Genomic DNA, 17734 nt, shown 5'->3' with positions numbered 1-17734 from the left:
ACATCTCCACAGCATGAGAGTCTTTTGGGGCCTTTTGGAAAACTCCAAGCGGTGCTGTCATGTGCCTTTTACTAAGGAGAGGCTTCAGCCTGGCCATTCTACCGTAAAGGCCTGATTGGTGGAGTGCTGCAGAGATGGTTGTCCTTCTGGAAAGTTCTCCCATCTCCACAGAGGAACTCTAGAGATCTGTCAGAGTGACCATCGGGTTCTTGGTCATCTCCCTGACCAAGGCCTTTCTCCCCCAATTGCTCAGTTTGGCCAGGCGTCCAGGTCTAGGAAGAGTCTTGGTGGTTCCAAACCTTTTCCATTTAAGAATGATGGAGGACACTGTGTTCTTGGGGACCTTCAATGCTGCAGACATTTTTTGGTACCCTTCCCCAGATCTGTGCCTAACAAAATCTGGTCTATGGTCAATTCCTTCGACCTCATGGCTTGGTTTTTGCTCTGACATGCACTGTCAACTGTGGCACCTTATATAGACAGGTGTGTCCCTTTCCAAATTATGTTAAATCATTTGAATTTACTACAGGGGGACTACAATCAATTTGTAGAAACATCTTAAGGATGATCAATGGAAACCAAATGTACCTGAGCTCAATTCTTATAGCTAAGGGTTTGAATACTTATGTAAATAAGGCATTTGTGTTTTGTATTTGTAATACATTTGCTCAAATTTCCAAAAACTTTTTTCGCTTTGTCATTATGTGTATTGTGTGTAGATTGAGAAGGATTTTTATTTAATACATTTTAGAATAAGGCTGTAAAGTAACAAAATGTGGAAAAGGTAAAGGGGTCTGAATACCTTCTAAAGGAACTGTATGTAGGGACATGTGTATGAATGTGTAAAAAAGAAAGAGCAGGATCTAATTATGTATATGTGCATTTCTGACAGTGTGTATATGACCATGTCTTTGTGAAGGCGTGATCGTGGTGTGTAAACAGGAGGGAAGGGATCTCTTCATGTTTAAATATGTATGTGTGCGTGTAACAGAGTGGGTTCCTGTCTCTCACTGGACTCGAACATGGGACCTTCTGTTGCATGTGCAACTGCATGTGTCTGTGTACTGTAAATGTGTGAAATGGGTACTGAAGGTGACTCACCATCCATGTCTAGTCTCTGCATGATGATGGCCAGCTCCACCTCACTGGGCATGTATCCCAGGGACCTCATGGCCATACCCAGCTCCTGCTTGGAGATGAACCCGTTCCCATCCCGGTCCAGCACTCTGAATGCCTCCCGGATCTCTGTCAACACAAGGAGGAGGGGAGAGGATACACCATGGTTAGGAATTATTTGAACTCTGTGCCTTATATCAAGAACATTGCAAATGACATCTGCAATAACCTGCAGGCAACTTAGATGGTGGTGACAAATAAGCATGCTCTGTGTGTACAACAAGCCACTGTACTTTGTCAGTTTGAAAGATACCCATCAGCGTCAAGCCTAAAAGTCAGCAGGCTCCTCTGTGCTTTCATGAATTAATATTTTATTAGTGTGTCTACAGAGAAAATTGGGCTTATGGCAAGGAGGCAGTGAGCAGGGAGAGAGAGACAGAGAACTGGAGAGAGAAATAGAGAGAGGGTGGGATAAAAGGAAAGAGAGAGAGGGGAAAGAGAGAGATGCAGCGACATTGTAAGAGAGAGAGAGAGGCAGCCAAGGATGTTTTTAAATAAATCAAATAAAATTTTATTGGTCACATACACATGGTTAACAGATGTTATTGCGAGTTTAGTGAAATGCTTGTGCTTCTAGTTCCAACAGTGCAGTAATATCTAACAAGTAATCTAAGAATTCCACAACAACTACTTAATACACACAAATCAAATTAAAGGAATGGAATAAGACTATATACATATAAATATATGGATAAGCAATGACCGAGCGGCATAGGCAAGATGCAATACATGGTATAAAATACAGTATATACAGTGCCTTGCGAAAGTATTCGGCCCCCTTGAACTTTGCGACCTTATGCCACATTTCAGGCTTCAAACATAAAGATATAAAACTGTATTTTTTTGTGACGAATCAACAACAAGTGGGACACAATCATGAAGTGGAATGACATTTATTGGATATTTCAAACTTTTTTAACAAATCAAAAACTGAAAAATTGGGCGTGCAAAATTTGAACAGGCAGTGGCTCGGGTGGTTGTTGTCCTTGATAATCTTTTTGGCATTACTGTGACATTTGGTAAAATTAAATCCCTTCCAGGCTTCTGGGAGGGAGGGAGGGTGGACAATGAGCCTGTCATAGTGGATGTAAGCGATGTCCTCACACGCTCTGGCAGCTTTCATGGCTGGGATCAGTTCTTTCCTCACTGGTGAACAGCTTCAGGATAGTCCTTGCTGAGGAAGATATATGTTCCTCACAAGTTCTTGGCTCTTTCCAGAACAGCTATCTTGTCCTTGAACCTCAGGAACTTGACCACTATCGGCATTGAGCCTATCACCTGGGCTGGTGGTGGGTTTTCTAGTCCTGTGGGCGTGCTCCACCTCAATCTTCTTGTGGTCCATCTTCAATATTTCAGAGATCATTTCCCTCACCTTGTCCTCAGACTCTGTCCAGGTCTCATGTGGAGATTCTGCAAATCCGTCCACAACCATGTTGTTCTGCCTTGATTGTCCCTCGAGATTTATCTGTCATTGTTATCATGGATTCACACACTGAACTGATGTCCTCTCTCAATGACTTACAGATTGCTGTCATCTTGCCGTTCTCCTGTTTCAACTCATAGACTTGACCCTGTGAGAACTGAAAACTGTTCTTCAGGTCCTGGACCTCTCTGGTCAGGTCGTCCATTATTTTATTAGTAGAATCCACAAGTATTTGGACAAAACACTTGAAGCTATTTTCTTGTTGATGTAACAACTGCTTGTAGGACTCTAAGTTTGTTTAAAAGATTGTTCACATGTGATAGAGACACACCACTGTCCTCAACGGTACTCCCGCCGGCTTTGGTCTTTGTCACGGTAGCTAGCAACGTAAGGTTACGCTGTTACTACTCACAGTTCCAGATAGGGCAGGTCACAGGGAAGATTGAAAACAACAAACAGCAGGGATCTAGACAGCCACAAAACCGTGACAATCCACGGTCCCAGCCACAATGGCTAACCGCGTCGCGGGCTGTGTTCAAGAAAACCCAGCAAGCTTGATATGCAGCTAGCAAATACCTCCTCAGACCCGTCCTTGGTCAGCAAGATCACTGAACAGAGACTAGCACTCACAGCAACTGATGCCAACTGCATCACAGGGTCCAAACTAAGAAGTTAGATAGCTACCAAGAACTTTCCAACACACTTTCAAACAACAAACTTTTCAAAACAACAAAACCGAGCCCTCACTCACAGGGAGTACAGGAGGGGGCTGAGCATGCACCTTTGTGGGGCCCCAGTGTTGATGTTCAGCGAAGTGGGGATGTTGTTTCCTACCTTCACCACCTGGGGGCAACCCGTCAGGAAGTCCAGGACCCAATTGCACTGGGCGGGGTTGAGACCCAGGGTCTCAAGCTTAATGATGAGCTTGGAGGGTACTATGGTGTTGAATGCTGAGCTGTAATCAATGAACAACATTCTTACATAGGTATTCCTCTTGTCCAGATAGGGCAGGGGGATGGCGATTGCATTGTCTGTGGAACTATTGGGGCGGTACGCAAATTGAAGTGGGTCTAGTGTGACAGGTAAGGTGGAGGTGATATGATCCTTGACCAGTCTCTCAAAGCACTTAATGATGACAGAAGTGAATGCCACGGGGCGATAGTCATTTAGTTCAGTTACTTTTGGCTTCTTGGGTACAGGAACAATAGTGACCATCTTAAAGCATGTAATAGAGATGGAATGTCAGATTTTTAAAGAACACTATGATTGCATGGTATGCTTCAGCACACAGCTGAAAACGGAATAGTTTGAGGCTGGGTACTACTGGAATACATACAGTGGGGCAAAAAAGTATTTAGTCAGCCACCAATTGTGCAAGTTCTCCCACTTAAAAAGATGAGAAAGGCCTGTAATTTTCATCATAGGTACACTTCAACTATGACAGACAAAATGAGAAAAAAAAATCCTGAAAATCACATTGTAGGATTCTTTATTAATTAATTTGCAAATTATGGTGGAAAATAAGTATCTGGTCAATAACAAAAGTTTATCTCAATACTTTGTTATATACCCTTTGTTGGCAATGACAGAGGTAAAACGTTTTCTGTAAGTCTTCACAAGGTTTTCACACACTGTTGCTGGTATTTTGGCCCATTCCTCCATGCAGATCTCCTTTTGGGGCTGTTGTTGGGCAATACTTACTTTCAACTCCATCCAAAGATTTTCTATGGGGTTGAGATCTGGAGACTGGCTAGGCCACTCCAGGACCTTGAAATGCTTCTTACGAAGCCACTCCTTCGTTGCCGGTGGTGTGTTTAGGATCATTGCCTTGCTGAAAGACCCAGCCACGTTTCATCTTCAATGCCCTTGCTGATGGAAGGAGGTTTTCACTCAAAATCTCACGATACATGGCCCCATTCATTCTTTCCTTTACACGGATAAGTCGTCCTGGTCCCTTTGCAGAAAAACAGCCCCAAAGCATGATGTTTCCACCCCCATGCTTTACAGTAGGTATGGTGTTCTTTGGATGCAACTCAGCATTCTTTGTCCTCCAAACACGACGAGTTGAGTTTTTACCAAAAAGTTATATTTTGGTTTCATCTGACCATATGACATTCTCCCAATCTTCTTCTGGATCATCCAAATGCTCTCTAGCAAACTTCAGACGGGTCTGGACATGTACTGGCTTAAGCAGAGGGACACGTCTGGCACTGCAGGATTTGAGTCCCTGGCAGCGTAGTGTGTTACTGATGGTAGGCTTTGTTACTTTGGTCCCAGCTCTCTGCAGGTCATTCACTAGGTCCCCCCGTGTGGTTCTGGGATTTTTTATCATTTTGACCCCACGGGGTGAGATCTTGCGTGGGGCCCCAGATCTAGGGAGATTATCAGTGGTCTTGTATGTCTTCCATTTCCTGATAATTGCTCCCACAGTTGATTTCTCCAAACCAAGCTGCTTACCTATTGCACCATAATTTGCAAATAAATTCATGAAAAATCCTACAATGTGATTTTCTGGATTTTTTCCCCTCATTTTTCTGTCATATTGTACCTATGATGAAAATTACAGTCCTCTCTCATCTTTTTAAGTGGGAGAACTTGCACAATTGGTGGCTGACTAAATACTTTTTTGCACCATTTTAGATTTAATTCACCAGGACCAGTGGCCTTGCAACAATGCAACAATGTATTAGACAGGACTGCCCCTCACACAAGACATAGGCTAACTCAAACATGAATTAATTCCAAATGTGTCCCAGATATGGGATAGAATGTCATACACTTGGGAATACATGTGCTAACAAAAAAATTAATCTTTACGGGTCCAGTCTTGAAAAGACCATGTCAATAAACAAAACATCGTAGTGGTACGTAGTGAGTTCTTCAAAGAAACCATAAGAAGGAGCAAACAACAGGTTAACTGATACTTATTGTAGTCTAAAGATAACCTAAGCGTGAAGTAAAGTTTCATGCTAGAGGAGGCCTGCCCATGCTGCCAATCTTTAACCGATCCTTGGTCAATCACCTGTCAATCATGTGCTGAGAAGCTGTCATTTATTCATAGCCAGTCAGGATTAGTAGGAGTGATTTGGAGCTCTGAGCTGCAAGAAGGACAATGGTGTGTAAATGTCATGTTTTTTCTCTGTATTTAAATCACCTCGTAAAATCTGAAATGATATTTCGGATCATAAAAGTACTCCGATGTTACCGAGGGTTCAGGTTAGTTGTTGTACTAGCCTCTGAAAAGTATTTTGTCCTTCCCTGCTTCCCAAAACATCTGGCCCGAGCAAACACACTCAGCCATTATCATTCATAGCAGAGTACAAAAGCTCGTTCTAACCAGAGACACTCGTTTTAGCAATGTGTTTGTGAAAGAGAATACACACACACACAGCACAACAAAACAGAGAAAAACACAAGCACATCAAAGGTGCATGGATTTATTTTGGTACATTGAAATTAGCGCCTCATGAATAAACCCATCAGGAGGATCACAGCAGAACAGAACAGTGAGTGACTCAGGCCTTTGTAGAGTAGGTTCCTGTGTGAGGGCTCGGGTCCATTTGAACACCAACAACATTCAGACCACGGGTCGTATATTCATACAGCTTTTTCTCGATTTCATGCACAACTGCTCGCATATCAATCACGTGCTCTGATGCTCTGAAAACCAAAGCTTTACAGGGGAGAATAATTTAACATCCTGTATGACAAAGTAATTCCAAAGGAACAGGAATACCCAAGGAAAATGTCAGATGGAGAAATGAAAAATGAGTAAAAAAGACTTGAATTTAGAGTCACTTTAACAACACCCTGCATTGCAATCTAGGCCAAGTGCATCAGCCCTCATGTTCAGTAGGGCACACCATAGTAAAACTTTTTACAACGTAAAACTTCCATATTTAAATTAATTAGGCAACTTCAAGTAGTAGCTCCTGGTTAGAAAATAGTGTCTCCCTACTGAACACTACTTATCCCTCCTTTCTCAGTGTATCAAATGTGTGTTATGTGCTTTGTGATATGAAGTTAGTGCTGTCAGTGCTGTATGTGTCTATAAATTACAATATCATATCCACATCTTGCCTGACCTTTCAGACACAGCAGCAGTAGCAGTAGCAGCACAGATCGGCCTCGACGGAGGCAAGACTACCTGGTACACAAAGCTCTCTACCCACACCAACATCTATTCTACATGCTGCAGCGCTCAGAGCACTGCACACACACACATACCAACCACACACAAATCAAACAGTCCAAAACATGCAAGTAGAATAAGACACAAAAGGAAACTACATCCCATCCAACAGGCTGAGAGGTTAACAATGTGTACCTGTACTAAAGCTGACTGATGACAACGTGCTGTATGCAGTGAGTCAGCTAGTTCAACACAGTACAGTAACATTGTTTCACTTTAACGGCCATAGATAAAGACACTTACAGGTAGCAACACCAAATTTCCTCAGTAAATATCCCCATGGTAGAAATGGTGAACATGGTTGAAATGGTAGCTGCCTGTGTATAGTACTATGGATAAATTAATAAGCCAAGGAGATAATTGCTAATCATTACTCTAGTGTAGTGTGTTACAGTGCATTTGGAAAGTTTTCAGGCCCGTTCTCTTTTTCCACATTCTGTTACGTTACACTCCCAGATTGGCGCAGCAGTCCAAGGCACTGCATCTCAGTGCAAGAGGCGTCACTACAATCTCTGGTTCAAATCCAGGCTGTATTGGCCTAGCATCGTCCGGGTTTGGCCGGGGTAGGCCATCATTGTAAATAAGAATTTGTTCTTAACTGACTTGCCTAGTTAAATAAAGGTTAACATTTTTTTAAATAAATATTCTAAAATGGATTAGATAGTTTTTTCCCTCATTAATCTACACAAAATACCCCATAATGGCAAAGCAAAAACAAGTTTTTAGAAATATTTGCAAATGTTCTGAAAATAAAAAACAAAAATACCTTATTTACATAAGTATTCAGACCCTTTACTCAGTACTTTGCTGAAGCACCTTTGGCAGCGATTACAGCCTTGAGTATTCTTAGGTATGATGCTACAAGCGTGGCACACCTGTATTTGGGGAGTTTCTCCCATTCTTCTCTGCAGATCCCCTCAAGCTCTGTCAGGTTGGACGTGGAGCATCACTGCACATCTATTTTCAGGTCTCTCCAGAGATATTTGATCAGGTTCAAGTCTGGTCTCTGGCTGGGCCACTCAAGGACATTCAGAGACTTGTCCCGAAGCCACTCCTGCGTTGTCTTGGCTGTGTGCTTAGGGTCGTTGTCCTGTTGGAAGGTGAACCTTCGCGACAGTCTGAGTTCCAGAGTGCTCTGGAGCAGGTTTTCATCATGGATCTCTCTCTGCTTTGCCCCGCTCCTCTTTCCCTCCATCCTGAATAGTCTCCCATTCCTTGGAGCTGAAAAACATCTCCACAGCGTGATGGTGCCAGGTTTTCTCTAGACATGACAATTGGTATTCAGGCCAAAGAGTTCAATCTTGGCTTCATCAGACCAGAGAATCTTGTTTCTCATGGTCTGAGAGTGTTAAGGTGCCTTTAGGTGCCAAACTCCAAGCAATCTCAATTTTAGAATAAGGCTGTAACACAACAAAATTAAATATAAAAAATGTGTCTCTTACTAAGGAGTGGCTTCCTTCTCAAATCAAATCGAAACAAATGTATTTGTCACATACACATGGTTAGCAGATGTTAATGCGAGTGTAGCGAAATGCTTGTGCTTCTAGTTCCGACAATGCAGTAATAACCAACGAGTAATCTCACCTAACAATTCCAAAACTACTACCTTATACACACAAGTGTAAAGGGATAAAGAATATGTACATAAAGATATGAATGAGTGATGGTACAGAACGGCATAGGCAAGATGCAGTAGATGGTATCGAGTACAGTTTATACATATGGGATGAGTAATGTAGGGTATGTAAACAAAGTGGCATAGTTTAAAGTGGCTAGTGATACATGTATTACATAAAGATGCAGTAGATGATATAGGGTACAGTATATACATATACATATGAGATGAATAATGTAGGGTATGTAAACATTATATTAAGTAGCATTGTTTAAAGTGGCTAGTGATATATTTTACATCAATTTCCATCAATTCCCATTATTAAAGTGGCTGGAGTCAGTGTGTTGGCAGCAGCCACTCAATGTTAGTGGTGGCTGTTTAACAGTCTGATGGCCTTGAGATAGAAGCTGTTTTTCAGTCTCTCGGTCCCTCCTTTGATGCACCTGTACTGACCTCGCCTTCTGGATGATAGCGGGGTGAACAGGCAGTGGCTCGGGTGGTTGTTGTCCTTGATTATCTTTATGGCCTTCCTGTGGTGTAGGTGTCCTGGAGGGCAGGTAATTTGCCCCCGGTGATGCGTTGTGCAGACCTCACTACCCTCTAGAGAGCCTTACGGTTGTGGGCGGAGCAGTTGCCGTACCAGGCGGTGATACAGACCGACAGGATGCTCTCGATTGTGCATCTGTAGAAGTTTGTGAGTGCTTTTGGTGACAAGCCAAATTTCTTCAGCCTCCTGAGGTTGAAGAGGCGCTGCTGCGCCTTCTTTACGATGCTGTCTGTGTGGGTGGACCAATTCAGTTTGTCTGTGATGTGTACGCTGAGGAACTTAAAACTTACTACCCTCTCCACTACTGTCCCATTGATGTGGATAGGGGGGTGCTCCCTCTGCTGTTTCCTGAAGTCCACAATCATCTCCTTAGTTTTGTTGACGTTGAGTGTGAGGTTATTTTCCTGACACCACACTCCAAGGGCCCTCACCTTTTCCCTATAGGCCATCTCGTCATTGTTAGTAATCAAGCCTACCACTGTAGTGTCGTCCGCAAACTTGATGATTGAGTTGGAGGCGTGCATGGCCACGCAGTCGTGGGTGAACAGGGAGTACAGGAGAGGGCTCAGAACGCACCCTTGTGGGGCCCCAGTGTTGAGGATCAGCGGGGTGGAGACGTTGTTACCTACCCTCACCACCTGGGGGCGGCCCATCAGGAAGTCCAGTACCCAGTTGCACAGGGCGGGGTCGAGACCCAGGGTCTCGAGCTTGATGACGAGTTTGGAGGGTACTATGGTGTTAAATGCTGAGCTGTAGTCGATGAACAGCATTCTCACATAGGTATTCCTCTTGTCCAGATGGGTTAGGGCAGTGTGCAGTGTGGTTGAGATTTCATCGTCTGTGGATCTATTTGGGCGGTAAGCAAATTGGAGTGGGTCTAGGGTGTCAGGTAGGGTGGAGGTGATATGGTCCTTGACTAGTCTCTCAAAGCACTTCATGATGACGGAAGTGAGTGCTACGGGGCGGTAGTCGTTTAGCTCAGTTACCTTAACTTTCTTGGGAACAGGAACAATGGTGGAGCTCTTGAAGCATGTGGGAACAGCAGACTGGGATAAGGATTGATTGAATATGTCCGTAAACACACCAGCCAGCTGGTCTGCGCATGCTCTGAGGGCGCGGCTGGGGATGCTGTCTGGGCCTGCAGCGAGGGTTAACACGTTTAAATGTTTTACTCACGTCGGCTGCAGTGAAGGAGAGTCCACATGTTTTGGTTGCGGGCCGTGTCAGTGGCACTATATTGTCCTCAAAGTGGGCAAAAAAGTTATTTAGTCTGCCTGGGAGCAAGACATCCTGGTCCGTGACGGGGCAGTTTTTTTTTTGTAATCCGCGATTGACTGTAGACCCTGCCACATACCTCTTGTGTCTGAGCCATTGAATTGAGACTCTACTTTGTCTCTATACTGACGCTTAGCTTGTTTGTTTGCCTTGCGGAGGGAATAGCTACACTGTTTGTATTCGGTCATGTTTCCGGTCACCTTGCCCTGGTTAAAAGCAGTGGTTCGCGCTTTCAGTTTCACGCGAATGCTGCCATCAATCCACGGTTTCTGGTTTGGGAATGTTTTAATCGTTGCTATGGCAACGGCATCATCAATGCCCTTTCTAATGAACTCGCTCACCGAATCAGCGTATTCGTCAATGTTGTTGTTGGACGCAGTGCGGAACATATCCCAATCCACGTGATGGAAGCAGTCTTGGAGCGTGGAATCAGATTGGTCGGACCAGCGTTGAACAGACCTGAGCGCGGGAGATTCTTGTTTTAGCTTCTGTCTGTAGGCAGGGAGCAACAAAATGGAGTCGTGGTCAGCTTTTCCGAAAGGAGGGCGGGGGAGGGCCTTATATGCGTCGCGGAAGTTACAATAGCAATGATCCAAGGTTTTACCAGCCCTGGTTGCACAATATATATCCTGATACAATTTAGGGAGTCTTGTTTTCAGATTAGCCTTGTTAAAATCCCCAGCTACAATGAATGCAGCCTCAGGATATGTGGTTTCCAGTTTACATAGAGTCAAATAAAGTTTGTTCAGAGCCATCGATGTGTCTGCTTGGGGGAGAATATATACGGCTGTGATTATAGTCGAAGAGAATTCCCTTGGTAGATAATGCTGTCGACATTTGATTGTGAGGAGTTCTAAATCAGGTGAACAGAAGGACTTGAGTTCCTGTATATTGTTGTGACCACACCACGTCTCGTTAACCATAAGGCATACGACCCTCTTCTGGCCACTCTACCATAAAGGCCTGATTGGGTGGAGTGCTGCAGAGATGGTTGTCCTTCTGGAAGGTTCTCCCATCTCCACAGAGGAACTCTGGGAGCTCTGTCAGAGTGACCATCGGGTTCTTGGTCACCACCCTGATCAAGGCCCTTCTCCCCTGATTTCTCAGTTTGGCCGGGCGGCCAGCTCTAGGAAGAGACTTGGCGGTTCCAAACTTCTTCCATATAAGAATGATGGAGGCCACTGTGTTATTGGGGACATTCAATGCTCCAGGGATGTTTTGGTACATTTCCCCAGTTCTGTGCCTCGACATAATCCTGTCTCGGAGCTCTACGGACAATTCCCTCGAACTCATGGCTTGGTTTTTTCTCTGACATGCACTGTCAACTGTGGGACCTTATGTAGACAGTTGTGTGCCTGATCATGTCCAATCAATTGAATTTACCAAAGGTGGACTACAAAGGCACACAACACAAGATCAATTTCAAGTCTCATAGAAAAGGGTCTGAATACTTATGTAAAAAATATATTTTTATTTTTTGTTTTTAATACATTTGCCCAAATTTCAAAAAACCTGTTTTCGCTTTATCATCATGAGGTATTGTTTGTAGATAGCTGAAAAAAAAATATATTTGATCAATTTTAGAATACGGCTGTAATGTAACAAAATACCAAATAAAAAATGCATCAGACATGCATCATAAGATGATGATTTCTGTATTTTGAAAGTTACATATCTTGACAACAGGATTGCTGACAAGCAAAACATTTTGGGACTATTTCAACAATGGACAATTGAAACAAATACCAAAATATATTTTTAGGGTGGAATTTTCCTTTAATGTGGCATAATTTTATTAATACAGTATTTATGGTATGAGAGCAGCTAGTGTAGTTAATCCCCCCCTCCACTATGAGCACTGTGATGATGTTGTTTCCAGCAGAGGATATAATAATATTTATCAGGCCTGGGCTGGGTTCCACCGCTGGGCTGGCCAGTGGGGTGATTAGTTTCAGAACAACGTACACACACACACACAAGATAAAAGCATTCATAAACACAGACTCAGCTACTTCCTCTAATTAATGCCAAGAGAGAGCAAGAGCCCATTAATCAAATTCTACTTGTGTGTGATAAGTGATAAGAAAATTCATAGTCATAGTTTATAAAGCCAATGCTTTGTTGGCTCCAGCAACAGGGGCAAGCGGTGTTTGTAAATAAATGTTTTGACTGGTCCAACCTCTGTGATTCATGGCTCAGAATACTGTCTTACTACTTATCCCATATATAGCCTACTATTTATCCTGCCCAATTCAAACACACAAACCCCGGCCTAAGCTCAATCTCTCTCTATGACCCTCACCAGCCAAATCCACAGTCCCAGTCCTAATCTCTATCCCCTCTCACCAGAAACAATCAAGCCCAACCCAACCAAACCCAAACCAACCTAGCCCCAGTAGTACCAGCCCAAGCCATGAGGAGACTCTTCGTGCTTCAACACCTGCATTGCTTGCTGTTTGGGGTTTTAGGCTGGGTTTCTGTACAGCACTTTGAGATATCAGCTGATGTACGAAGGGCTATATAAATAAATTTGATTTGATTTGACTCACCATCTAGCTCCTCCACAGAGATGCTGGCCAGCTGGTCACTGTCGTTGTCCTCAGACAGAGAGTGACTCAGGTAGTTCCCCTTGTACAGCAGTCCTGCCGTCACATGGTGGAACGGCATCTTGTCCCTGTGTGTGAGAGAAAGGGTGGACTGATTAGTTTAGGATCAGTGAGATCTGAACATGACAGAGAGAGAGAGAGAGAGAGAGAGCAATCAGGGGAGTGATTGAAAAAGCTTCTTCCACTTTCTCCAACGCACAAGTGGTTATCTCCACCCTGCTACCACGAAAATACTTTCACCCTGCCACCATGAATGCAAGCATTTCGCGAGACTGTGTCTCAAAACCTAATGTATACCCACCACTCCACCCTACCTTTACAACCAGGTCCACCTCTACAAGGCAGCAATCTCCACTTTTGCTAGGACCCTGAAGGACGTCACCCTCAACCGTAGCCCCAGCACCTCACACAGGAGCAACAGAGCAACGTACACCCCGCCCAGACCAGCGAGACGCACTCCCAGACCTGCAAGACCCCTCCCGAAGGACCTGCATCGAGAGAACCCACACCAAGAGGACCTACACCCAGACCACAGCATCACCAGCCACACCCCAAACAGCTAAGACCACCTCAAGCAATGCTGGCCACTGACTATATAGACCCCCCCCATTTCAGACCTAGGCCCCTTCTGCCCACCTCATGCCCCCCGTCCCTGTGGCAAGGACCTCAACATGACAGCAGGACATATGCCCAAGCCATGAGAAGAGCAACAGGCCTAACCCCAACTATTACACCCGCCCAAGCCACATCCTGCAACCTAAGAGGTATGTATCAGATGCTCAACATGCTCTGCTCACACCTACTTTGATGGTCCGGCCCTAAACCACACAAAAACAACACTAGACACTATGGAACACAAAGCTTTTACTATCACATTCTGGAATATACAAGGTCTGAGGTCATCTTCCTTTGGCCTAAAGATCAGGAACCCAGACTTCATCAAAGAAATTGGAAATACAGACATTGTCATCCTACAAGAAACATGGTATAAAGGAGAAGGATCCACTGGTTGCCCTCTAGGTTACAGAGAGCTGGTAGTCCCATCCACCAAACTACCAGGTGTGAAACAGGGAAGAGACGCAGGGGGTATGCTAATTTGGTAAAGAGCAGACTTAACCCACTCTGTTGAATTAGTCAAAACAGGAAAATTTTACATCTGTCTCGAAATTAATAAGGATATTATCTCAACAGAGAAAAAATGTATTGTGTGCTACCTATGTCCCCCCAATAAAATCCCCATACTTTAACGATGACAGCTTCTCCATCCTAAAGGGTGAGATCAACAATTTCCAGGCTCAGGGACATGTACTAGTCTGTGGCGACCTAAATACCAGAACTGGACAATAACTGGACACCCTCAGCACATAGGGGGACAAACACCTACCTGGAGGTGACAGCATTCCCTCCCCCATATGCCCCCATAGAGACAACTATGACCAACAAAAACAGGTCACAACTCTTACCGCTCTGTCGGATGCTGGGTATGTACATAGTCGATGGTAGGCTTCGAGGGGACTCCTTTGGGAGGTACACCTATAGCCCATCTCTTGGCAGTAGTACTGTAGACTACTTTATCACTGACCTCAACCCAGAGTCTCTTAGAGCATTCACAGTCAGTCCACTGACCCCCCTATCAGATCACAGCAAAGTCACACTCTACACGAACAGAGCTATGCTCAATCATGAGGCATCAAAGCCAAAGAAACTAAATAATATTAAGAAATGCTGTAGATGGAAGTAAAGTAGTATGGAAATCTACCAAAAAACTATTAGGCAACAAGAAATGTAATCCCTTCTAGACAATTTCCTGATAAAAAAGGGGTTTACTGTAATAAGGAAGGTGTAAAACCTAAACCGTATATTTGACATCTCAGCTTCCCTATCAAATCAAAAAAATTCAAGCAGACAACCTAAGAAAATTTGCAACCTTGACAAATGGATTGATGAAAAATGCAAAATCCTAAGAAAGAAATTGAGAAACCTATCCAACCAAAAATATAGAGATCCTGAAACACCTGAGCCTACGCCTTCACTATGGTGAATCACTGAAACAATGCTGAAATACACTACGGTAAAAGAAGGACCAGCACACCAGAAATCAGCTCAATGTAATTGAACAATCCATACAATATAACCATTTCTGGGAAAATGTGAAAACTCTAAACAAACAAAAACATGAAGAGTTATCTATCCAAAACAGAGATGTATGGATAAACCACTTCTCCAATCTTTTTGGCTCTATAACAAAGAAAAAACAGCAAAAGCATATACATGATCAAATACAAATCTTAGAATCCACTTTTTAAGGACTACCAGAACCTACTGTATTCTCCAATGACATTGAATGAACTACAGGACAAAATACAAACCCTCCACCCCAAAAAAGACCTGTGGGGTTGAAGGTATAGATTATAAAATATACAGACCACAAATTCCAATTGGCTATACTTAAACTCGTTAACATCATCCTCCGCTCTGGCATCTTCCCCAATATTTGGAACCAAGGACTGATCACCCCAAGACAAATTTGACCACAATAACATTCCCGGGGGATATGCATCAACAGAAACCTTGGGAAAATCCTCTGCATTATCATTAACAGCAGACTCATACATTTCCTCAGCAAAAAAAAACTACTGAGCAAATGTCAAATAGACTTTTTACCAAATTACCGTACGACAGACCACATATTTACCCTGCACACCCTAATTGACAAACAAACAAACCAAAACAAAGACAAACAAAGACATGTTTTTTTATTTCTGCTACACAAATTCATGGAAAGTGGTGTTGGGGGAAAAACATACGACATTATAAAATCCATGTACACAAACAACAAGTTTGCGGTAAAAATGAGCAAAAAACACATTTCTTTCCACAGGGCCGGGGGTTGAGACAGGGATGCAGCTTAAGCCCCACCCTCTTCAACATATATTTCAACAAATTGGCAAGGGCACTAGAACAGTCTGCAGCACCCGGCTTCACCCTACTAGAATCTGAAGTCAAATGTCTTCTGTTTGCTGATGATCTGGTGCTTCTGTCCCCTACCAAGTAGGGCCTACAGCAGCACCTACATCTTCTGCACAGATTCTGTCAGACCTGAGCCCTGACAGTAAATCTCAATAAGACAAAAGTAATGGTTTATATTATTAGTTACTATAATGTTACTAAGCAGTAATGTGTAAAGGAAGTGTTATGTTACTACACCTAAAAGAAAATGCACATGGGCACTATTGGGCCGGGGCTGTATAGCACAAGAGGTTTTGACTAAGCGAAACAAACTGTACTCCCGTCTCCTGCCTGGTCATTTCTCCACAACACAAATTCTACACCCACCTCAAAGGAAGCGATTCTCAAACCTTTCATAACATAGCTATCACCTACAGAGAAATTAACCTGGAGAAGAGCCCCCTAACCGAGCTTATCCTGGGTGTAACGTTCGTTGTTAAGGGTAGACCAAGGCGCAGAGTGATTTGAGTTAATCATATTTTATTAAAATGTGAACCAGCAAAAAAATACAATAAACAATTCAACGAACGAAAAGCTTCGTCGTGCAAAAATACATGCAATCAAAAAAAGACAAGATCCCACAACTGAAGGTAGGAAAAAGGGATGCCTAAGTATGATCCCCAATCAGAGACAACGATAGACAGCTCTCTCTGATTGGGAACCATACTAGGCCAACAAAGAAAAATAAAACATAGATATACAAAAACTAGAGTACCCACCCTAGTCACACCCTGACCTAACCAAAATATAGAGAATAAACAGAGATCTCTAAGGTCAGGGCGTGACACTGGGGCTCTGTTCACAAACACAAACATAACCCGCAGAGACCCAGGACAGCAACACAATTAGACCCAACCAAATCACGAGAGAGGAAAAAAATACTTGACACATTGGAAAGAAATTACAAAAAAACAGTGCAAACTAGAATGCTATTTGGCCCTAAACAGAGAGTACAGTGGTATAATACCTGACCACTGTGACTGACCCAAAATTAAGGAAATCTTTGACTATGTATAGACTCAGTTAGCATAGCCTTGCTATTGAGAAAGGCCGCAGAGGGAAGACTGCCCACAAAATGAGATGGACACTGAACTGCAATTCCTAACCTCCTGCCAAATGTATGACCATATTAGAGACACATATTTCCCTCAGATTACACAGATCCACAAAGAATTTGAAAACAAATCCAATTTTGATCAACTCCCATATCTATTGGGTGAAATACCACAGTGTGCAATCACAGCAGCAAAAATTGTGGCCTGTTGCCACAAGAAAAGGGCAACCAGTGAAGAACAAACACCATTGTAAATGCAACCTATATTTATGTTTATTTATATTCCCTTTTGTACTTTAACTATTTGCACATCATTACAACACTGTATATAGATATAATATGACATTTTAAATGTCTATTATTTTGGAACTTTTGTGAGTGTAATGTTTACTGTACATTTTACTTGTGTTTATTATCTATTTCACTTGCTTTGTCAATGTAAACACATGTTTCCCTTGCCAATAAAGCCCCTTAAATTAAATTAAATTGGAGAGAGAGAGAAATATATCTAATGTTATGTGTCACATGATTTGTAAAACAACAGGTGTAAACTAACCGTGAAATGCTTACTTACGGGCCATTGCCGACAATGCAGAGAAAAATAGAAAAATCATTTAAAAAATAATAACACAATGAAAAAATATACAATGAGTAACTTGAGTAATTGAGGTTGATATGTACATACAGGTAGGGACTAGGCGACATGATAAACAGAAGCAGCAGCGTATGTGATGACTCAAAAAAGGGTCAATGCAGATAGTTCGGGTAGCTATTTCGTTAACTACACAGAACAAAAATATAAACACAACATGCAACAATTTCAAAGATTTTACCGAG

At 42.9% G+C, this 17734-nt stretch overlaps 1 protein-coding gene across 2 annotated transcripts in view; it reads right to left on the bottom strand.

Annotated features, from left to right (window-relative positions):
- Nucleotides 1–17734, bottom strand: part of caln1 (calneuron 1) — a 103214-nt gene that overhangs the window by 70460 nt on the left and 15020 nt on the right. For both annotated transcript variants that reach the window (XM_031790813.1, XM_020501873.2), the window contains exons 2-3: nucleotides 12778–12902; nucleotides 1102–1245 (exon numbers count right to left, since the gene is read on the bottom strand). In XM_031790813.1, the coding sequence (XP_031646673.1) occupies nucleotides 1102–1245; nucleotides 12778–12902 (269 nt within the window). The remainder of the gene's footprint in view (nucleotides 1–1101; nucleotides 1246–12777; nucleotides 12903–17734) is intronic.

Source organism: Oncorhynchus kisutch, linkage group LG15, assembly GCF_002021735.2.
Source record: "Oncorhynchus kisutch isolate 150728-3 linkage group LG15, Okis_V2, whole genome shotgun sequence".
Lineage (NCBI taxonomy): Eukaryota > Metazoa > Chordata > Actinopteri > Salmoniformes > Salmonidae > Oncorhynchus > Oncorhynchus kisutch.
Note: the sequence above shows the minus strand (reverse complement) of the source record. Positions and strands in the feature narration are given on the sequence as shown.